The sequence below is a fragment of the Ctenopharyngodon idella genome, chromosome 18, assembly GCF_019924925.1.
Source record: "Ctenopharyngodon idella isolate HZGC_01 chromosome 18, HZGC01, whole genome shotgun sequence".
NCBI classification, from domain to species: Eukaryota; Metazoa; Chordata; class Actinopteri; order Cypriniformes; family Xenocyprididae; genus Ctenopharyngodon; species Ctenopharyngodon idella.
In genome coordinates this window covers 11,144,885-11,169,070 of record NC_067237.1, presented here as the reverse complement: position 1 = coordinate 11,169,070, position 24,186 = coordinate 11,144,885, and the positions used below count along the sequence as shown (strand labels likewise).

General features: G+C 36.5%; 2 protein-coding genes across 3 annotated transcripts in view; one reads left to right on the top strand and one right to left on the bottom strand.

The window, feature by feature from the left end:
- Window positions 1–16,657, top strand: part of si:ch211-220f16.2 (golgin subfamily A member 4) — a 37,850-nt gene extending 21,193 nt beyond the window's left edge. For both annotated transcript variants that reach the window (XM_051871007.1, XM_051871006.1), the window contains exons 11-22: window positions 900–1,033; window positions 3,172–3,216; window positions 5,357–5,466; window positions 5,620–5,788; window positions 6,242–6,346; window positions 6,500–9,736; window positions 10,401–10,526; window positions 10,634–10,786; window positions 12,019–12,116; window positions 12,198–12,311; window positions 13,970–14,081; window positions 15,778–16,657. In XM_051871007.1, the coding sequence (XP_051726967.1) occupies window positions 900–1,033; window positions 3,172–3,216; window positions 5,357–5,466; window positions 5,620–5,788; window positions 6,242–6,346; window positions 6,500–9,736; window positions 10,401–10,526; window positions 10,634–10,786; window positions 12,019–12,116; window positions 12,198–12,311; window positions 13,970–14,081; window positions 15,778–15,939 (4,565 nt within the window). In that variant the 3' untranslated portion in view covers window positions 15,940–16,657. The remainder of the gene's footprint in view (window positions 1–899; window positions 1,034–3,171; window positions 3,217–5,356; window positions 5,467–5,619; window positions 5,789–6,241; window positions 6,347–6,499; window positions 9,737–10,400; window positions 10,527–10,633; window positions 10,787–12,018; window positions 12,117–12,197; window positions 12,312–13,969; window positions 14,082–15,777) is intronic.
- Window positions 16,658–19,354: 2,697 nt separating this feature from the next.
- On the bottom strand, window positions 19,355–23,918 carry LOC127500117 (protein phosphatase 1 regulatory subunit 3E). Its single transcript, XM_051871053.1, has one exon. It carries the CDS (start codon window positions 23,871–23,873, stop codon window positions 22,953–22,955), a length of 921 nt encoding a protein of 306 aa, XP_051727013.1. The 5' UTR covers window positions 23,874–23,918; the 3' UTR covers window positions 19,355–22,952.
- Between the last annotated feature and the right edge of the window lie 268 nt (window positions 23,919–24,186).

Genomic DNA, 24,186 nt, shown 5'->3' with positions numbered 1-24,186 from the left:
GAAAAATGTTATGATATTCTGAATATCATGCTGTTGGATCAACTCAAGGAAGACACATCATAATAAAATGAAATGTGTTAACAAAAGATATAGAAGAAAAATAATGACAAATCAAGAGACCCAAATAAAGCAAGGGTAAAATGGACAATAGAATTAAATGTATAGGATGGAAAATTCAAGTGAAGATGGATGCAGGTGTAGCAGTAACATTATCTTATGAATAGATAAGCAATTGTGCTTTTTTCATACCAAACAAATAACTTATTTATTAACTCACATTAGCTATACAATGTCTAATTAGAAAATATTCATTAACACATATTAATTTAGCTGTAATAAATAAACTGAGGTATCTGGATAGGTATAGAGTAAATGTGTTGTAGTTTTGTGTCCATTTGTGTAAGAAAGTATGTGGAGGTTTGTCCTCCTTTGTTCTGGTCACTGCTGTTGCATGGCAAGTAAATTACCATGCTTTATCTGGAGGTCCCTAGGAATATTAGAAGTATTTACAAGTAAGGTCTTAAATATTTTGCGGAAAGAAGAGATAAAGTCGGCACACCACGGCTCCGTAAATTAGAAATTTATTGACTTTCCAAAGAAAAGCCTGTGTGCTCGAAACATTACCTTTCTGAGAGTCTGTTTATAAATTTCTAATTTTTGGAGCAGTGGTCTGCCAGATCTTTTCATTCTGCTTTATTTTTTGGTTGAGCATCCACTTTGAGCAATTTGCCGGTGATTTTCTCACTTTTTTTTTTTTATTAAATATTTTGCATTACACAAAATAAAGAATGATTGGAGAAAGATGTGAGCATTAATGTAAAATATATAAATCAGTACACTCACTTTATTTGTCATTATTCATGTGGATGATATATTTGTTTTTGTTTTCACTCGTTTAGATGGTTTGAGGTCTGTTGTCGAGGAGCTTGAACTGGAGAGAAACCAACTGCAGGAGCAGATTTTGGTCCTTGAGAAACAATGCCAAGATCTAGAGGACCGTCTGCAACTTCAGGCTCGCATTGAATTACTACAGGTACACAAACTGTTTGGACTGTACATATTAAGGCACTATCGTTATAAGCCTCAGCAATTACACTGCCTGCCAACTGACCTTTTGCTAAGCCCGCTTCCTCAGTCACCACTGCTGTAAATCATGCAGAGAGAAATTTTTGGATTGAATTGCCTTAGGAATCATTAAATAAAGTGAAAATGAATAATGCCTAGTCACTTTATTTAACTTCCTATAATCTGTGCAGAAGCGATACATCCCATCTGATTTAACTAAAGACAAGTGTAATCATGATAATTTATTCCAAAAATGGCAAAAAGCAGTATCAAAGTTGTCAAAACAAAGATCTTGCATCCAAAGTGCTCTCTGGTGATATGCAATAGTTTTGTTTGAGGTATAATTTAGGACAGTGGTTCCCAAACTTTTTAGAGTGGCGTATCCCCTGTGGCATTTAACATCCTTCTACATACCCCCTCTCTTCCACTACGACTGCAGTAAAACCTTTTCCATTAAGGGACAATATTTGCCCCCTTAAATTAATTTTCCAGTTCATTTTTTTTTTTTTTTTACCTTTATGAATACCTTTATAAAATAAATATTGTTTTAAATAGAAAATGTTTAATAGAGAAATATGTAATGATGGTAAAAATAAAGTGACACTTTTAAATATCAAACTACAACCGCCAGTAGGTGGTGGTAAGTCACTGTCTTAATGAGTGAGCTGTCAGTCCTTCATTCATTCAGTGAGCAAGTGCCTGTATTTATGAATGGGTTCATTGAATCATTGACTCTCTCGATTCGTTCAAAGCCGCAGATTCGTTAAGGAAACACCGCTGTGTGTTGCATTCCTGCTGTGACTTTCGTTGAAACTATTATTTCGCTGCAAAATAGAGCAAACAATACTGTTTAAAATGTACATATCTTAATATTAAGACAGTTACTAACCTTTTGTTAGTAACTGTTGTATAAAATCAATGTCACATTTGCAGTCATGTGGATATTTGGGAAAAATTGCATTCTTGATATCAACATTAAAAACAAGAACTCACATGGGGTATGTTTTTGTATCAAAGAGAGTTTGAGTCTTTAATTGATCTCTATGCTCAGTCTGTGTCTGTATTTGTTCTTCATGCTATTAAAGGGTTAGTTCACCCTAAAATGAAATTTCTTTCATTTCTGTCAAGTACTCACCCTTGAGTCGTTCCAAACCCATCTTCGGAACACAAATTAAAATATTTTTGATGAAATCCGAGAGGTTTTTTATTCCCCATATAAAGCAATGTAATTATTGTCATTCAAGGTCCAGAAAGGTATTAAAGACGTCGTTAAAATAGTCAGCGTGACTACACTGGTTCAAACTTAATGTTATGAAGCAATGAGAATACTTTTTGTGCACAAAAAACAAAACAAAAATAACGACTTTATTCAACAATTTCTTCTCTGCCCTGTCAGACTCGTAGGCAGTTGACGCAGTGAACGCAGTTCAGCGCTTCCATGTTTACATCCGAACACCTGCTCAGTATTGGCCGGCTCCTGCGTCAGCATCACACCACACGCATGCGTCGTGGTGCTCACGTGAACAGCGTCGGCCAATAATGAGTCGGCGTTCGGACATAAACACGGAAGCCTGCACTGCGTTCACTGTGTACAAGTCTGACAGGTTAGAAAAGAATTGTTGAATAAAGTTATTTTTGTTTTGTTTTTGCACACAAAAATTATTCTCGTCACCTCATAACATTAAGGTTGAACAAATGTAGTCACGTTGATTATTTTAACGATGTCTTTAATACTTTTCTTAATACCTTGAATGATTGTAATTACGTTGCTGTCTATGAGGGATAAAAAAAAACACTCTTGGATTTCATCAAAAATATCTTAATTTGAGTTCCAAAGATGAACAGGTCTTAAGGGTTTGGAACGACATGAGGGTGAGTACTTCGGGCTTATCAAAAGGTCAGTTTCAGCTTTTTTCCCCTAAAAACAAATGGTGAATGAAGCAGATTTTTTTTTTGCTTGTCAGAAAATAAAGTAATCCAAATTTGTTTTTGACAAAATCTCGTTGAATCTTTCTATGATATATGATGATCTATGGTATAATTTGGTAATAGCCAGTTAATTACCTGTATATTGAGTGAACTATATGCAACACTCCTCTAACACAGGCAACGTTTGGTATAGATGAAGGTGACACCCTGTCCACATCTCAGGTTTGTTTATGTTTGTGTAAGCTTCCAAAAGCACGTCTGATCGTGGAACCTTCTCTTTGTACTTATCACCGTCCTCTTCGCACTGTAAATTGGTGTGCAGTTCACACACAGGGTGTGTAGTGATTTTTAACATTTTGAGTTAAGCTAGGGCTGCACAAATAATCAAAAAATATAATTGTGTTTATATTTTATAAATATAATTGTTTATGGCTGCCACAATTAGCTAATCATAAACTGTTAAACATTCTAAACGTTTTACTAAAACATGCACTGTAAACACAAATCATTCTGGGCTCACTTGTTTTTTCCATTCCATTTAGTTTGTTCATCAGATGCCTCCGAACAAACCGGCTATACTGCTTCTGCTGGCAGATCTCTCAAATTACTAATTAACAACATGCACTTGTCTGTTGTCTTTCCAACCGCTTTCAAAATGTTAGAGAGATGCGTCTGCACGAAAATCTTGTTTGTAGTTTCATTTTAAGCATGTGAGATTATATTTAATTATAATATTATTTTAACCAATTAACCAAACTAGTAATTTAAATGTTAAAGAAAATACAAAGCAAAAGTTATAATGCACAAACAAATTCAACTAAGCTTCCAGAGTGGGAGAGGAGAATGTCTTTGACTGAACTTCCTCAAAGCTTAAATCTGCTTCACTAGATCGCCACCATTCTGCAGCCTCAGAGTTAATTCAACACACCTATGCACACTAATAGGCGTGGACAAGAGGAACAAGGAAAAGAGAACAAAACAAAACCACATGCACAGCAGAGAGCATTATCAAAACATCACAAATATTTAATAATAAATTACGTTACAACAACTTAAGCAAAAATGTTAAGCCCTATTGGGACATAATAGTTTCTTATAGGGACGTAATGTATTTTAAACATTTACAGGGACTAGTCAGTGATGCTGTCTGAATCCAGAATGTTAGTGTTTTTCTCCCACCATCCGCGTAAAAATCCCCAGCTGAATTCCCTACTGTTTTTGACAAACACCAAGGACGTGTGGTAATTTAATTGCCGTCCGAATCCACATCTCAGAGTTTCAAAATTCACTGTTTAAATCCTTTTTGACCACTGTGGAACACTGTATGATAACTGATGCACTTTTATTACTGAAATGCTGGGAAGTAGCCTATTTCACCACTCCAGCTCAGCGAAAGGAGAAAGAGGAAAAAAGCACGTAAACATTTGAAACAATTTTAAACTGTATTATACAATTATATAGGCCAACATTAAAAATAGAAATCAAGCAGCTTTGTTTACCTCATGTAAATAAGAGGCTACATTAACTTATTTCCACTAATTTCCATGTTTTTAAAATGACATCCATCATTTTGAGATAAAATGCAAGACGTAAAATTATTTCAGCTATAGCGTGTCTCTTTCTATTTTTAAACAGGATATTATTTTCCTATTATTAAATTAAATATGAATTTATTCATATTATTACAAGCATATGACATTTTATTTAGCCTACAGCAGACAATCATGCGAGCTTGTGAGCAGCACGTTCCTGAGTTCGTAGGATCACTAAATGAATAATAAACCACCATGAATAATTCGCCATCCGAATGCATGAGTTGTATCACTGAGGTGCCATGCAAATTTATTTTTACAGATGTCCACATGAGAAACAATTACTGTCTGAATAGGGCTTTAATCTACAACATTTCTAGCAATGTTGTTTTACAAAGTAATAATAATAAAATAAAAACGAGGGTTACAGTGAAGCACTTTGAACGGTGTGAATGGGCTCGAATTTTGGAAGGTATAGTCATCAGCCATCAGCCAGTGTATTGGACTTAGTCCAAAAAGCAACAGTATGAACACAAAGAGGTCTGAGACCAAAAAAGGATCAGAGTCCTCTTTCAGGTGCAGGGACAGTGTTGACGTAAAGAGAATTGGGTCCTTTTTCACTTAGTTCACCTCTTGGTCCAATTCAAGGATCTTTTTGCAATAACAATGGTCAAGAGCAACAATGAGCAATTCATATTTTTTTCATTATCATGCAGCCCTAGGTTAAGCCCATATTTTTCTATACCAACATGACACGCAGTTTTGCAGTGGGGTGCATTTTTGCTGTTTTGCTTGTATTTTTAATGATCTGTCATCATCTTATCTGTTAGAATGAGTCTGAGCGCCTGCAGGCACAGGTCGCCAGCCTTCGCAGTCAACAGATTAAAGATGCAGAAAAGCATCAGCTGCTCATCACCAGTCTGAACAAACAACTACAAGGGTAATTATTTAAAATAAGCTTCTGGTGCCTGATTACAGAAACATTCCAAGATTCTTATCTGTTTCGTAACATTGTAATTTTAGTTATTGTCTGATTTGTACACAAATGTTGTTTAAAAGCCATAAAAATAATTTAACCTATCTGTTGACTCAGACTGAGCAGCACACAGGAGTGTCTGGAGTCCTCGCTCATGGAAAAGGAGCACACGCTTGCCAGAACCTCAGAGAAACTGGAATGTATTGACAGTCTGAGGGAGGCATTAGAGGCAAAAGAAAAACAACACCAAGACACAGCTGATAAACTGCTTCAAACTGAACACAATGTGGGTAAATGTGTACTGTTTTGTAACAGTGTGTGTATATTTAACAAGATGACATTATCTATTTTGGGGACTCATCTATATGATTGGACATTTATTGAGCTTCATTTCACCAGTTGGTCACATATATTTCAAGTTGACAATAAATGTTTGCAATAATTGCAATCTCGAAAGAAATAATAAAAATAAAATACAATAAAATAAAATAACACCTCTTCTTCACCACTCAGGCAGAATATAAATAATTCACTATATTAACATAGGTGTGCGATTTTATAAGCATTGTAGAGCTTTTAAAGACATTTTTGCATTCAGCAACCATTTTAGTTTTTCAAACACACTTTTATTAAACAGTACTGACCCAAGCATGAAAATCAGTGTCACACATTGAAGATATGACATATATGTGATTTTTTTAAACCACATCTGAGTAATTGAGACTACCTTGTTATGCAGCTGGCTGAAGTTAAAAAAACATGCAGCACCTTTGAGAAGGAAAACTCCGAGATGAAAGCATCTGTTGCAGAGCTGACACTCAAACTTGGTGCGCTGAAAGACAAGGTAACATCTTACAGACATGATTGTTCACTGGCTCCCATGTTTTCAATGTTTTTTTGTGCAACTTTGACAATTATATTTTGCCAAAGTATATACAACCATATATTTTTCATTCAAAGTTCATTAATGTCACTAATTTCCATTTTCTTGTTTCAGACGCAGAAACAAGAGGCAACAATAGAATCATTACAGAGTGATCTGGTTCAAACGAATGATGATCTTGACAGACTGAACACAGCTCATCTGGAAGAAAGAGCACAGCTGGTTCATGACTTGCAGAGCTGTGAGCGAGAAATCGATAGACTTCAAGATGTCATCACTGATAAGGACAAAGAAATACTGGCTCTATCATCCAGCACAGCAGAATATTCAGAGCAAATCCATGAATTAAAACAGGAAATGAAGCTCAAAGAGGAAGTGCTGACTAAAGTCGAACAGGATGTTCACATCTTTAGAGACCCACAGCTTTCTGACCAACAGTTCTTTAATGTGTTAATACCTGAGCTGATTGAACAATTGAAGAGAACTGAAAGTGATCTAAAGGTAGTGAAAAAAGAAAGCGAGTCAAAGAGTAGTGAAATTAAAGACTTCACAAAGCAAACAGAGGAGGATAAGAAAACAATTCAGGATCTCCGCACGGAAATACAGAAGCTGAATACGAATCTCAAAGATGACCTATTGGATAGAGAACAAGTGCATGAAAAAGAATTCCTCAAAGTGGAACGTAATAAGTTGCTTGGTGAAATAAGCAAACATAAAAGTGAGCTTCTGATGTTCTCTAGAAAGCTTGAGGAGCAGGTTGAATGTCAAGAGCAGCTTAAGCAAGATGTCCTAGACAAGTCAAAGATAATATCCTTATTAGAGCAGAAGCTGAAGGCTGTTCAAGAGGAGACAGTTGCTGAGAGGGCTAGATTTAACAAAGAACTCAAGATTCGAGATGAAGCCAAAGAAAACCTTGAGAAAGATTTGTCTGGTAAAATTGAGAGTTTTGAATCTGTGAACGATAACAACAAGAAACTTCAAGAATCACTTGAGCAGAATTTGGGGGAGCTTGCAAGACAAAAGCAGCTTCTGGATAATGCTAAGGAGGAAATACAAGCTGTGCAAGATCAGAATTCCAAGTTGCTTTTACAAGTCAAAAGTCTCACTAATGACAATTATCAATTAAAGAGGGAAATTGAGACTAGTGTCCAGTCTCTTTCTGATGTTTCAGAAGAAAAGAAAAGATTGGTAAGCAAAATATCTGAAGTTGAACTGCAGTTGTTAGAAAGTGTTAAAACAATAGAAGGCTTGCAGAGGGATAAGGAACAGCTAGCTCTCAGAGGAACTGAATTGAGCAAAGAACTTGAACAAAACAAGCAATCAATGGCTGAGATTTTGTTAGAAAAAGATGCCGTTGTTAGGCTCCGTGAGACATTGAGTAGCCAAAATCAACAATTACAAGAAATGTTTGAAGAGAAACAAAAGGAAGTGCTTACACTGACACAGGTTGTGTCTGAAATGAATAGCAAGGTTGCATTAACTCTCAAAGAAAATGAAGAGCTTGCATCTAAAATCATCAGTCTTGATGAACAGAACAAGTACCTTCAGAAACAAACGAATGAACAGATGAAGTCACTCACAGAAACAACCAAGGAGAGAGAGACTTTACAAAACAAAATCTTGATTTTTGAAACGCAAGATGTGGAAAACCATAAAATCATAGAAGGTTTACTTAAGCAAAAGGAAGATTTGCTTTTGCAAGTGGAGGAATACAAAGTTATTCAGCAGAAACAGCAATCTGGAGCTGAGACCTTACAGAAAAAGTCTTCAGAATGTGCAGCCCTCTCACAATGTCTCAGGGAGACCAAAGAGGAAGTAAATCATCTTAGGAGAGAACTTGAATCCTCCACTTCTCAAGTCATTCAATACAACCATATTGTCCTTGAAAAAGAAAAGATCTTGACAGACCAAAGTACACAAATGGAAGCTTATCAGCACCAACTCAAGGAATTACAAAATAGTCTATCCATTCTTCAACAACAAGCTAATGAACATAAATCAGGCCTGACAGAGAAAGTCACGTTGCTGCAGAAAGAATCGAATACATGTCTTTTGCTACAAAAGGAACTTAGTCATGAAAGAGAACTTGTTTTTACCCTTCAGCAAGAGATAAGCTCTCTAAAAGTGGACTTGGAAGTGAAAGAAAGCACTTTAAGAGAGAAAAATCTTGAATGCCACAATCACTCAGAGGAATTGTACAAAAGAAATGAGTCACTGCTTTCACTAACTAGTCAGCTTGGTATTCTGAATACAAATATTGTGAAGCTTGAATCTGATAATGCAAACTTAAAAGACACTTTAGAGAGGCATTTAACAGAAAATGTAAGCCTAAAGGAGGAGTTGAGACAGAAAAAAATGGAGGTTGTGGAATATCAGGATAGTGTTCAGGCAATGAATGACCAAAATATTATAATTAAATCTGAACTGAAGAATTCAATGGGAGAAATATTTAGACAACAAGAGATGATAACTTCTCTACAAAATGAATTGGCTAGCAAAAGAGTCGAACTGGCATCTTTGGCAGAACAGTTAAAATCTGAGCACTCTCAACTTGAAGCTTTACAACTCACTCTGAAAGAGAAAGAGGAAGTTTTCAGAACACAGGAGATGTATGTAAATAAGGTGCAGGTCAAACTGTTGGAAAGTGAGGACCAAATCACTCAGAAACTAACAGTGATCTCTGAGCTACATGAAGAGACTCAGAATTTGCAGACAGCTTTGCAAGACAAAGATGTTCTGCTGTTAAATAAAGATAAAGAGTTTTCTCAGGTTAAAACAACATTATTGGCACAATCAGAGGCATGTGAAGCCAGACTGAAATTAGAAATGGGCGTAATTGCTAAATTTCAGGGAGAAATACAGAGCTTACAAGAGAAGAATAACCATCTCATCAGCATCATTAATGAAAAGGATTCTTTATTGACGCAGGAGAAAGAAAAGTATCTGTGCTTGCAAGGTAGTGCATCAGAACTGGAAAACACCATTTCACAACTGAATTTTCAAATAGAGCAGTTAACCTCAGAGATCACACAACTCAGAGAAAAACAAGCTGAGAAGGAACTAATCATATTTGCTGCTCAGTCACAAATGCAGAAACTGGATGAACTATACAAGAAACTTCAAAAGGAATATGATTTGACCAAACAGGAGTTGCTTAAAGTTATCAATGAAAAATCATTAAAGGAAGAAGAGGTCTGTAAATTGGTCCTGGAAAAGGAAGAGATCTGCAGAAATTCTAGTTATCAGATTCAGAGAATTCAGGACCAGGTACAACAACAAAAGTGGCAATCCAGCACTATGAACGAAGTGGAGGAAGTTAAGACAATGGAGGGAGAGAAACTCCACACCCTGGTTAGTACTAAATGCCTATTGAATTGAAATTCAAAAATAAGAAAAGAGTTACATTTCTAGAGTCTGAAAATGTTCGATTTACTGTTCTTGACAAACACAAGCTAAGAATACTCTTTATAGGCAACATCTAGATATTAATAACACAAACTGGGAAGTTCAGGCTTTTAATGTAAGAAATCCTATATTTTGTCTAGCTCAGGAAAAAGTTACAGAGCAAGGAACTAAATGCTTTAAAAATCAGAGATATTCTAGAAAGGTTATTGGCAAGTGTTCAGGTTCAAGAAAGGAAATTTCATACAACTTAAGTAGAGAGGTTTAGATAAAGGGGTTTAAGTGATTAATCAATATCTAACCTGATGGAAATTGTATACGAGAATATTAACTGTGACAGAATGATTCATAGGCAAGTGGACAGGATACACATAACTATGCAACAAAGCGATCTGTTAAAGATGCAGTTATGATGGGGTAGTATTTCCCAAAACTTACCTACTCTTCAACACACTCAGAAGTATGTGCTTTTCCGTCACAAAAAGAGTACATACTTTTAGGGCATAGTTTAAGTCGTGAATTAGGGTGCAGCAATGTTTTTTTTCAGGGAGGTTCTGGCTAATTTGGTCCCAGCACTCAAAAAAAAAAGTGAAATTTGTATATATATCTGCAGGAGTCCATGGCTTTGCAGGGTAAAGATGGGTCTCCAGAACACTGGGTCCAGTTGCAAAGCCATCTGCAGCACTATCAGCTAGAGATCCAGCAAAGAGAATCTGGCCTCCAACATCTCAATATCAAGGTATGCATCCAAATGTTCCATCTGAAAAACAAAATAACATCTTATATTTACTGCCAACATGAATTGTTTTCTTAATATATGTGCATGTGTCCTTGTATGTGTACTAGTTGCAACAGGCAATTGAGGAAAAGGAAGAGGTGTCCACCCAGTTGAGCACAGTTTCCAAGATCCTCAGAGACACACAGCAGACTGTTAGTGAGCTTCAGAATCGCTGCTATTGGCTGGAGAGACAACTTCAAAACCAGCATTCACCCACCCAGGTAACTAAATGTCTTTCTGTAAATGTGGATCTAAAATATTGTAAAAAAAAAAAAAAAAAAAAAAAATGTATGTGCCTTCATTATCTTTAATCAAAATAACGTCCCCTCCCTCTTGCAACGGAATCTCTTCTCTTATCTGATAACATGTTCACTGGTGCAATTGTAACCAAGCCCAGATAACAACTCGTTGTGGAATGGGCCTCTTTATTATGTAGAAGTGCGACAAAAGACTGCCTCTGCAGAAGAAAATCAACGCCTACTTCATCATTGCAACTTTGGCCCTGCCCACCATCGTGTTAAAGAGATGATGAGGAGAGAAGAGCACTCACTGGGCTAAAAATAACATTAACTTCCAAAGGATCCTAATGCTAGGAATGTGTTTATTTTCAAAAATGTGAATGTCTCAGTTGAGCATTATTTATTTGTATTTGGTACATTTCACTGTGGATTCTTTGGTAAATCAGTCACAATTTCGACGCAGGCTTTGCAAACAGACTTTTACGGTATGACTAAACGGTCAACTTCACATTGTTTCTCTTAGCAGGATGAAAATAATCTGTTATTTAAAATGTGATTAAATTATATATAGAAAGCGATCAAAGAATGCTCCCTTTACAATCACTGGAGAAGCTGTCGATCAAACAGTGTAAGTTTATCAGTGACTGAGTTCTGGAAAAACACACATTATAATAAACAAATCTCTTATTTACATTGTGTTTGCTCTGTTAGTTATGATGAAAGCATTCGTTAGTGTGCAGAAATCCCCCCCACTAAACACCATACCTACAAACAATACAAAGCAGAAAAAAAACACAGGCCCAGCACTCACTAGGACATAACAGTTTGTTTTTTGTATCTGTAGAAAATTATTTTTCACTGTCACCAAACTTGACATGTATACTCAGGTCATGGTGCTTATGACGCCTACCAATTTTCACTCTGATAGACCTTTGCGTTGCAGAGATATAGCCGCACTTCTTGTATTGGGTAGACATCATTGTAACTTTTCAATGGTCAAGCAATCATCTGAGTCCATTTTGATGAAAATTGTACAAGATATGTAAAGTTTTAATGATGAAAACAAATTACTAAAAAATTCGGAATTGTCCATGTCCACTCCAGTAAGTGGAATAGACATAATTCCTCCAGTAAAGGAATAGATACAATATGGCTTTGAAATAAAATGGGAATTAAGTCTTTTAAAGGTGTAATTTCTGTTAATTTCTCAAAAGGGTTCAGTCTATGCAGAAGTTCCACCAGGAGCCCCTCAGGAACCAATCCGTGCCAATTTCAACCCAGATGGATCAGACAGCGAAGACCTCAGGATGAGGTTTGTTTGAGACAGACAAAGTTTAGAGATGGCTCATGCTGTTAGATTTTTTTGTGATATTCTTTTAAATGTTTTGTCCAGGCTAGCTGAGGCAGAGCTTCATCTGTCTCAGTTAAACTCTAGATTAGAAGAGGAGAGATCAAGGAGAGAGGCCGCAGAAGAAGCCATGCAGTTGACCGAACAGAGAGTTGTGAGGTACATAAGAAAAGCTCATAATTTTAAATGTGTTTGACACTGAAACAGTTTTGAGAATAACAAACTCCATGCATTCAGATTACTTTGTGGAAGTGTAGTGTAAAATTTACATTATAATGCCTCTTCACAATACCACTTTAAGAAAACAAGTATGAGTAGTACTGATTTATATCTTTTGGTATATAATAATAACAATAATAAGTGTTTTTTGGCCTTTGATGCATGTGGAAATATTCACTTGACTTTAATTTCTTTACATTAACAGATAAGAACATCTGCAAAATGTTACCACAATATGCCTATGATCTTCTTCTAAAAGGAAATATTATATCCAAATGCAGGGCACAAATTCAGTAAACATAGATGTTGTTTGCCACCGAGACACTTTTACTGTTAGGTTAAAAATGTGGCCTGTGCAGTATTGAATAGCTTGGCCAAGAAGGTCGCAGTCTGTTTTCTTTAGTGGTTTCAGCTGATTCTTGTCTAGTGGGTGTGTGACTTGAGCCATATCTTTCCCATGTGTCTCACTGTGCCATATGTTTCCCTGACTAATCAATATTGAAATTTGAAGACGTTTTTGATTAATCAGTTTTAATCTATTTTACTTAACAGTCAGTCATTGCAGCCCTGATATTATAATAAGGGAACAATCTGCAATGACTGTTAAGACCAAAATGCTTGTGGGAGGAAGAATTTATTGAAAGTGGTAGTGTAGCTCTTCAGTGCTAAAACTTCTTATCTGGGCTGAGCTTCTTGACTGCTCCTGATTTTACCAGTTCATTAATTGCTTCACCGTAAACTTTGGCACTATACCGGTCCTTTGCCTTTTGTTTCACAGTACTCAAGCTTGGTTAGATGGCTAGAACGGGGGCATCTCTTGTTTCCTCTGTTTTCAATGTGATAACATACTGGGGAATGCTTACCATCTCCTCTCACACAGAGAGCAGGGCCTTGGAGCATCCAACTCAGTCTTGGATGAATCAACACAAGAATCATAGCATGCTGGAGCAGCTCAATAGAGGCCTACCAGATTTAAACATTAATCAGCGAATGTACAAATAACATTAAGAAGCTTAAACATGCTTGACGCGTGACAACCAGTGTGTCACACCAGCACATTTGATCTTTCGCAAGAACCAGTGAGGTTTTTTTCTCGTGCATCAAGCAAGTATGATTAAGCTTCTTTTTATGTTCTCTGATCAGTGTTTATATGTGAATAAAAGCCTGTTCGTCATTTAAAGACATTGTGTCTCTTCAGAAGTCTTGGATTAAACTGCTAGATTCCTATGGATTTATATGCAAAATTCTATTTTTCCAATGGTGAAAAACATTGAACGTTACTGGTCACTAGGTGATTCTTGGCCTGAAGAGTTTGACCCACCAATGTGACACATTACTCCTGAAAGTAATCTTCTACAACACTAATGCATATTTTATTTTTATTCTTTCATATCTTAATACCCCATATTTCCTAATCATATGAAAAGCCTGAAAACAACTTTCCTAAGTTATAAAAAGAGCCATCATCAGTGATATCAACATGAAAGAAATATCTGCATAGTTGTCATGAAAGCAGTTGTATCTATTTTATAGGTAGCTTAGCTTTGCTTGTGTTTTATACACAATTTGATATTCATTGTTGTTTGTGTTTATTTCAGCATGGAGTCAAAACAATCAAGGCATTCTCAAAGGGACTTTAGTATCCAGCTGGAGGAGGAACAGTATGAAGAGCTTATTCTACGCCCAAGCCGACACACGTTCATGCCTAAGGTACCGAATAACAGTCAAGTCACCTTTATTTATATAGTGCTTTATACAGTGCAGATCATATTGTATAGCAGCTTCACAGTGTAATAATCAGTGATGCAAACTTCATCAAATATGATACAAATTCAAATTCTGCTGTATGGCAGCTCTACAAAAAAGAATAGTGTCATTATTTAGCTCAGTTCAGTGTTTATTCAATCCAGTTCAATAACTTTGTAAAGTTCATCAATCATGAAATGAGTTAAGTTCAGCTATAAGAAGCTCTACAGAAGACAATAGTGTTATTCAGCTTGAGTCAGTTCAATGTTGATGTCCGCCAGTTTGAATTTTCAGAAAAACATACTTTTTCGAACTCCTCCTAGGCCGCTGCTCTGATTTTCATGAAATTTGAACCACATCATCTTCAGACCAAGCCGACAAAAGTTATGTTAAGTCGATTTCTCAAACCATTTTCTAAAAACTCGCAAACTAATTTTACGTAGTGCTAACGAAAATAGACATAAGGCTGTATCTCCGCAACGCTTTATTATATTCAGACCAAACTTAGTATGTAATCTCAAGCATGACCTGAGGCAACAAGCAGCGTTTCAGAGCAGCGCCACATACTGGTCTGGAGATACAAAAAATGGCTCTTTTTGCTTATAACTTCTGAACGTTTGTCCAAAAAATTCTGGTCCATAATTCTTGTCTTGTTAGATGTGGGGCATCATGCAGAGTCGAATGGTATCCAATTTTCCCATATCGGCCATTTTAGCTGTCAGCCATTTTGAATTTTGTGCTAAAATGCTGTATTTTATGAACACATTAGCGTATCATTATGAAACTCAGTATGTGTCTTCAGTACTCAAAAAGTTTTGGGGCAGCGCCACCTCGTGGTCAAAAGTTATAATGAAATTTACAAAAATGCTAATAATAACTTTTGATTATATTAACCTATTGTAATGAAACTGGTCTTAGTAGATTCCTTGGGTCATGCCGAGCACATAGATACCAATTTTGCCATAGTCAGCCAAACTTTCTGTCCGCCATTTTGTTTTTCTTTAAAAACCTACTTTTTCGAACTCCCTCTAGACCGTTAGTCCGATTTTCACCAAAATCGAATCGTATCATCTTCAGACCATGTTGACAAAAAGTTATGGAATTCAAGTCGATTCGTCAAACCGTTTTCGTATACCACAGCAACGAATTAGAGGCTTGATGCCAAAATGGCTCTTGAGGCTGTATCTCTGCAATGCTTTCACATATTGACACCAAACTTTGCGAGTGTCATTGTCACCTTAACTGTATTTATGATTTTTCAGTCATTTTGCCTAAACTGATCTTAATATGCCTTTAATTGCTCACTGTTGCAGTTGGTCTGATGCTCCCAGCCATGTTGGCATGACTTGTTGTGCCTTCTTTGTGCTTGGCCCCGTAATTGCTGCTTGCGGCTATATTGTTTTCCTTGGTTTTGTACCATTAGTGTAGTCAGAAAGTGTTTGTCTTTAATTGTGATTTTAGATGGAGATCAGACTACATATTATGAGTAATCAATGCAGAAATCCAGTTAATTCCAGAGCGTTCACAAACTTTTTGTAACTGTACTTCCTGAATCTAAATCTGCACATTTAAAGTGAACTCTCATGCTGTAGTAATGCTCATTATCAGTTTTGAGTGTGCCTAAATCTTGAGCTGTGCTTTGCAATCTGGTGTTTTGTAGATGAAGAGTGGGGTTCACCGGTGCCAGCGTTGGCTCAAAGGAAGGAGCATATATTGCTGTTCCAAACTAATGACATCCAGGGCAAAGTCACGCTACATATTCATTGGCTACCTTCTTATGCTTCATGTGCTGGTTTTCGTGTGCCTCGGTTGGTCTCTCTAGAGATTGTCATCAAAATCACATCTGCACAAATTGTTGTGAGCAGAGTAAGAGAAGACCCACAATCCAAACTCTTCCACTTTGTTAAGCATCAAATAAAGTGTATGAATGTATCTGTAGTTGCTCACTCAAATGGTGTAAAGCAGAATGGTTGAAGTGTGGTTTTCATCAACCTTGAGCTGAAACTTACTGGTTACATAATAAATTTTAACACCAGCATTTATAATGGAGAGACCTCATGTACACTGGCAGGTACACGGATGGACATTAGACGTTTATCTGATTATCTGTTATAGCTATGCACTGAATTCTTAAATTTAGTTTAGCAATTATGTTTTACCCATTCTAATTTATTTAATGTTGTATGTGTGCAGACAGAATGTTGAGTTAATGTTTTAGTGGTATGCTAAATGTGCATATATTTTAGCAGCCATTATAAGCAAGGAAACTTTGCATTGTGAGAAGCTTTACATACATGTTTTACTATGAATCAGAATATTGCAATGCAGAAACACTGGGATTAAAAACTGTTTCTTTTGAGGGTTGATTATTTATGTGAAATTTACTTGTAGTATAAAACGCTCTGATTTGTTTTCTTAGAGCCACAATGTAATATTATTTGGCAAAGCAGTCACACTAGCCTGTTGTGCAATACTATGTATAAATGGAGTGATATAAGAAAAAGAGTGAATCTTTGTTGAATTAAACTACTGAGACCTTCCATGTTGTCTGGTTTACTCTTATATGCACACATTTTTTTTATTTCCTGTACATAAGCAGTAAGATTTGCTATTAAAAATAGAAATAAAGATTTGAGACAAACATTTATTGGCCTTCAATTAAATTGTATGAAATATTTATTTTTTAAGTCCTGTCATTAACATCAGTACAACTGTCAGAAATTATGTGTAGGGCTGAGCGGATATTTGTACAACTTTTTACTTTTTCTTACTGACTCTTCAGTCACTTTTACTCTATTCACAGATGTACCAGTTGTTCACAGGTCATGTGCTTCCCGCTGTTATTAACTTTTGTGTTCTAATACATGTCATGACTGCACTGACTGCAGCCCTTACTTCAGTACTTAGTTGAAACACCTTTTGTAGCAATTACAGCCTCAAATCTTTTTGTATATTATGTGACAAGTTTTGCGCACCTGGATTTGGAGATTTTCTACCCTGCTTCTCTGCAGATCCTCTGTCAAGCTGGGCTAGGACAGCCTTTTTCAAGTATCTCCAGAGATGTTTGAGTTCAAGTCTGGTTACAGGGATGGTTGTCTTTCTGCAAGTTTCTCACATCTCGAAACGTGATCTCTGGAGCTCAATCAGAATGACCATCTGGTTCCTCGTCACCTCTATTTATCTAAATAGAGAGTTGTAATATCTGCAGGTCCTACCACTGCAAAGAAATATTTTAATGTATTAATACAGGTATATACATCAAATTCACACTGTATACAATAAAGTACCTATAACAGTCCTTATCATTGTGACTGACAAAACTGGAATGACTTGTAGCTGTAATGGCTAAGGTTAAGTTGATTTTACTGGGTGCACGCCCTAATGTTAAACAATTTTTTTTTTTTTTAATTAGATCTTAGCAAATGGATATACAATATTAAATTACGTTTTATCTGACTTAATTCTCCTAAAGACATTATCATTGGTAAGGTGGTGCCCCTCCTCTGATTGTGATTGGGTAAGAAGACTACACTTTTAAGAAAAATCAAGTACCAGTAGGGTTACAGATTAAGGTTCTTTGGCTTGTAAAAATAGCAGAAACCTTTTTATAAGTAAGCAATAAGGTACGAGAGGCTGTGCTGTATCGTGAATAAGTCACGGCTGAAGAGGTTGCAGGAAGCGGAGTGCTTAACAATGCCCTTCAGCCGTGACTTATTCACGATACAGCACAGCCTCTCGTACCTTATTGCTTACTTATAAAAAGGTTTTTGCTATTTTTACAAGCCAAAGAACCTTAATCTGCTTTTATAAAACGGTTACCACACAATACAAAGCCAAAAAAATATCTATCAATGCAACTCTCATGAAGTAAAATCACTAAAAGCCTTTCTTCCACCAGAAAAAATATTCCCTGACCGTGAACCGCAACGGAAATTACATTATCACGCCATTAGATGGCGGCAAAGACTATTTATGAGTGAATCACTCAGTAGCAAAAACTTTTATATTGAAAAGACTGAATTGTTGTGAAAACGGAACAAGACGCAACTGACAAATGCTTTGAATAGTGCTGTCAGTCATGGGAAAACCCCTTAACTGTTAAAAGGACAAGATATTTAAACAGATTTTTTATTATGAACATAGGACTGACCTGAAGGAAAATGCTAAATCTGAATACAGGTAAAAAACTCACTCATTCGTAAGCTTCAATGAACAATATCAATTGTGAACATACAGTTTACGTTGCTAAGAGTGGTTGTTAAGGGTGTTGTGTAGTGATACACAGAACTGTTGGGTAAAGCGGTCATAGCTGTGTTTTATCGTGAATAAAACACAGCTATTGACCAATCAGAATCAAGGACAGTAACTAACCACTTTATAAGGTTCCATAAAGAACCATGCTTTGAAAGTGCTGTGTAGAACAAAATGGTTCTATAAAACCTTTTTAATAATGGCTTGTTTGTATTAATAATTTTATATTATATTAATTAATATTATGTTGTTGTTTTTTTGTTTTTTTATCTGACTAGTCTCATAGCCTCTATTAGGGTTTTGCATTAAAAAAAAACTGACAGCAAGTCATGTCAATTGGGTACTTCCATTTTTTTCTTTTTTTAATTGACATAACATGCACACACGAGAGGTGGATACATACATAATTAGATTTTTAATACCTGATGTCAAAAATGAGGATATTACAATTTTTTTTAAGATGTTACAATTTTTGTTAAATTTACCTCTGCATCCCAACTCAAGCTACTGCTACTGTCAGCTCAAGCTACTATCAAATGTGCATTTCTAAGAGACAAAACATGTAACATTATTAATATTGCAGCCTGCACTAAAAACTGTGCCGAAGATAGCCTACATGCTGTCAAAGTCAGGCAACACAAACCTGTTTCGTGATTTGAAACAATATCACCCGTTAGAACATGCAGAAATTAATTTTTCTATTAAGATATTTTAAGGAAAAATAATGAAAAAGTGTGTAAAAATGTTTTGAATGTTCTACCTCAGATTTGTGAAATGTTCACATAGCCACCCAGCCCAGCATGGAAAGCTAAAGATTTTATTCTATTGCCAAAACTCTTAAAATTAAAATTGTAATTTATTATTTTATCTTTAGTAAAATTAGAAGACAGAGCCCTGGCAGTCCAAGTGAATGATGCTATGAACGTTTTGTAAGTGATGTTAACTAAGTTCTAAGGAGGGGTTTATGTGACTTCAAATGACCACACTTTACCACAACAGCATTTTATTAGCAAACACTGAGAACTGAGGTGTGTGAGTTTCCCACATCAACACTCAACACAGTGGGTACAGCTGAAAGAACAATGAGGTATTACAGTGAATTTTGATACCTTGCAATCTCTGTACATGCAAGCATAGATATACAATATTACTATTCAAAAGTAAAACAATGTTTACCAACATGACACACTGATACAATAGCAAAACACAAACATTAAAGACAGGTATTGCATAGGTTAAAACAAACAGAATGTAATTTGTGAAACAACAAGTGCATTTCAGGGTTTTTTTTTTAAACAAGGATCAAGTTACCTTTAAACAGTAAATAATTACAGTCCAATAATAACTTAAAATAGCAAGCCTGTTCCTTCAATTTGCCTTCAAACTGTCCCAAAGTGTTCTTTAGCCACTATAAAGTGACTAAAGAAGAATGACTAAAGAAGAAGAATCCCAGTAATGAAGAAAACAAAGAATGGATGTTTGAATGTTAAACAAAACTATATTTTTCATCTGTGCAGGAGTCATTCACCCAATATACATACATATGCATTCAGATAGTATTCAGACCCCTTCATTTTTGTCACATTTTGTTAAAGGATTAGTTCACTTTAAAATGAAAATTTTAAAGTTTTACTCACCTTCAAGCCATCCTTTCTTCTTTCTGATGAACACAATCAGAGGCCAGACCGCCTTCCGTATTCAACTCACGAAAAAAATGTAACTGAGTTAAGCTTTTTTCGTGAGTTGAATACAGAAGGCATAGGATGTAGCGTAAGCGTTTTGAACTGTGAGAGGCGTTGCACTTTCTTCCTAAAGCCGGGGACACACTAAACGATTCTAAGGCCGATTATGAATGTAATTTGATACGACTGATCGTGCCCAAATGCGCCGAGTCAAAGCCAGTTGCGTTCAGTCGGTGTTTACAGTCGGTGTTTAAATTCCGTGTATTTCAATCTGCTTCAGTCGAAGGAAACAGTCTTTGTGTGTTGAGCTCAGTCTTAGAATATTTTAGCTAGTCGTTAAGTGTGTCCCCGGATTAAGTTGAAAAAGGAATGCGGTCTGGCGGAAGCTAGATATTTTACTTTACTTTTAACTTATAAAAAGATATTTTTCTTACACAAACGCATCGCTTCAGAAAGCCTTTATTAACCCCCTGGAGCCGTGTGGAGTACATTTATGATGGATGCATGCACTTTCTTGAGCTTCATACTCGTTCCCCCCGTTCACTCTTATTATAAAGCTTTGATGCATCAGTATATTTATTAATATAACTCTGATTGTGTTCATCAGAAAGAAGAAAGTCATATATACACCTAGGATGGCTTGAGGGTAAGTAAAGCTTGGGGTAATTTTCAATTTAAAGTGAATCCTTTAACTTGTAGTCTCATTCTTTCAAATATTTTTTTCACATTAATCTGCACTCCATTCCCAAAGCCAAAAAAAAAACACATTTGTTATAACAGCAGATTTATTAAAAAGGACAAAAGCTAAAATATTGTATTGGCATAAGTATTTAAACCCTTTGCTATGATACTTGAAATTTAGTTAAGGTGCTTCTTATTTCTCTGGATCATCTTTGAAATTATTTATTTTAGCATAAGTCCGCAAAAATTAAGGGTTTTGAATCCTTTTTGAATGCACTGTATAACTTTTCGGACAGATGCTCTATTCATACTTTGTAAAAGGTTCAGCTTTACAATCAATTGTCATTCAGTAATAAACTTCTCAAAGTGCTGCTGAAGACCCAAAAAGCCTTAAAGAAAAGTGCTTAACAATTTTTGACTGATGTCAAAAAGTTTATATGGGGCCAGTGGTGTGCACGGGGCGGGGGGCGTTTGGGCTTGAGCCCCTTCCCCTTAGATCGTGAAAGTGTCCTTTGCGGTCGCATCGCAGTGCCACTTTATAGGCCACTAATGAAATATGGTGCTTCGAGTGACAACTTTCTATGTTCAACCATCAACTGTAGCAGAGTACAGCAGGATCAGGAAGTCATGTAATCTACCTGCAATCTTCTATCTCAGCTTCAGTAACAGTAATTCACAAGCCTATACCTACAGGTAACAGAAACAGTCTTTGATATAACTGTTTCAATGTGCTTTCACCATTGAAATCTATTGGATGACCAAATTTCCGATCTAAGGTATTTCAAATATGGCTTGAAATACTTCACTGATACTATACAAATGTTAAGTAACTAAAAAATAATGCTTAGCTCAGACAAGACATACTAGATTACACAATGTGAGGTATATTAAACACTTTCTACTGTTTCAGCATGAAAGCTTATAACTTCAGTGTAACAGCTCATTTTATTAAGGTCTGGGCTTTATAAATGTTAACTATCCCTGAAAATACCTATACTCATTTGGTTTTGTTCCAAAAAAAAAAAAAGTTTCTTCATTATGTCATATCACAGGAAGAGCAAGCTATGATTTAAAGATTGTAAAATGTAAAATAAATAAATAGATAATAATAATAATAATAAAATCATTCACAAATAAGACCAGTAATGTGCATTAAACCCAAAAAATACAGTGATGGTTTATAGTTTTAAAAAATTTAAAAATATAAGTATTTTTCTTAAACCTATGGTTTTGCTTCAGAAGACACTGATTCATCCACTGGTGTCATATTTAGGCTATCATCCCGATATCTGTGTGTGCTTTCAAAGTGTCAACATTTGGACACCCAAGACACTCAGAAATGGAATATTTTTATAAAAATATTTTTGTGTTCATCTAAATAAAGAAATACATATGGGGTGGCATGAGGGTGAGTAGCTAAATGGTGAGAGAATTTCCATTTTGGGGGGAACTAAATTTGATTTCATGCTGACTTTAATACAAAATCAATAGCCCATTTGTTTCCTGAGGATGAGAAATTGTTTTAGCAGTTACCAGTTAGGCCTAACTGCTGCTCATGGGTTGCTACAGCAAATATCTTCTAAAAAGGTTTGATTTATTATTTCAGAATTTTCCTCAGTTATAGCCTGACCTTAACCCTTAGCTGCGATTTGATGTGAAACAAGCACAGTGATGCTGAAGCACCATGATTTCACTTTAACTGAAGAATAACAGGTGCACTGGGGATTATGTAATTATTACACAATATCCTATTAAAGCACATGCGTTGAAGCTAAATGTATACTGGGTTCATTTAAATGGTCCTGCTCTACGCAGGACGGGGTCTTGTCTCCATGACCATCTATGTACTGCAGCTAAACAATCAGTTTTACACCGATGGAAATATGCCTAATGTTACATTCGTCAATTAGTAGTTAGCTATCTGACATCAATTTAATTTCCCTTTCTCTACTTGACATCGATTAAACTACGACAAAAAGCAAAGACAAACAACGAACCATGGTCTTCAGTTTACGAATATGTGGTAATATGCTACATACGCTTTTCATGGAAGGTCAGTGGTTCCCTCAATGTACACTCCTGGAGAGATTACTAATCCCACTATGGCGAAGGTTTGGCTCATGATTATTACTTAGCCAATTCGCCAATGGGAGGCAAGTCACATAGGCTAATTAATATTCCTGAGCCAAGCTTCGTCATAGTGGAACGGCTGAATCGCACACTAAATAAAATGGATCCAACCATTTTCCCATTCCCTCGGAGGAGAAATTTTAAATCTGTGGCGTCTTACTCTGTAATTACTCCCATTGTTGTTATCCCAAAATTCACCTCCTTCGACGCAGTACCTGATGGCAAACTGCAGGGTTCCCCCAAACTCCAGAAACATCGGGGTGATGATTTTGAAGCTGAACTTGTCCGTCTGCCCGTCATTAGAATGGGGGACGTAAGACGCCAGAATGTCCACAAATGTCGTCCAGTTATTTAAGGTGTACCTCAAATAGACATTTTTCTCGAAAGCCAAGTTAAGAACGCGCACGATCCCCGAGAGGCTGAACTCATCAGCCTGAACAGACTCCAGTAAAACCTTCAATGCAATAACTTTGTCCAGGAAGTCCGGCAAGGATCCTGGATTTGTGAAGAGCAGCTCCATAAACACGGACTGGTTTGATGTGTTGGACTTGTCGAAGTTATTCAAGTGGAGAGCTCTGGCTTTTTTGAATTTGTCAATAATGCGCTCTGGTACCTCAGGCATATCCGAGTCATCAAAGTGTTTGATAGAAATCAGGTCTAGTCCCAGAGAGTCAGCGAATCGTACCTTTTTTTGACTGCTTGGGCTCCGGACTCGTGCGATCTCTAATTTGGCTCTTTCAGCCGGTGTGGGGAGAGACTTGCACCTTCGGCGCAGGGTCGGGCTTTGCGGGGGCTTCAGGGAGGACTCTCTTCCTCTCGGCTTTTCATTCACTACGCTGATTTCTAATAGTTCACAGTCTCCATTCCTGTTCTCCTCTTCCTCCATGTCTTCTTCTTCGTCCTCCAGCTTTTGCTCTGATGCTGACAAGCTTCCGAACAGCCCGGCGATACAACTGTAGTTTCTGGGGATGCAGCTCTTGGGAGGCAGCATTACCACAGCCTCAGCTTCCATAGAAGAGTCTGCAAAATCCTTTGAAAATGTTTCAGTCGAGGTCTGATGTTAAGTGTCCGTCCGCATTATAGGCTACTGGAAGCTGCGATCGTTCGTGGTACTGCGGATATCTGAACCAGTATTTCCCGAGATGCTGCTGCCGGCTGAATCCTACTATGGCAAAGCATTAGGTTATGAATATTAATTAGGTCAAACCTCCGTTTCTTGTTAACCTTCAAAAATCGAGCCGTCAAGAAACGTAATTAATATTCATAAGCCAAAGTAAGCTCAGTTAATTCGCAAGCTGACTATCGCTCATTACCAACGCCTTCAT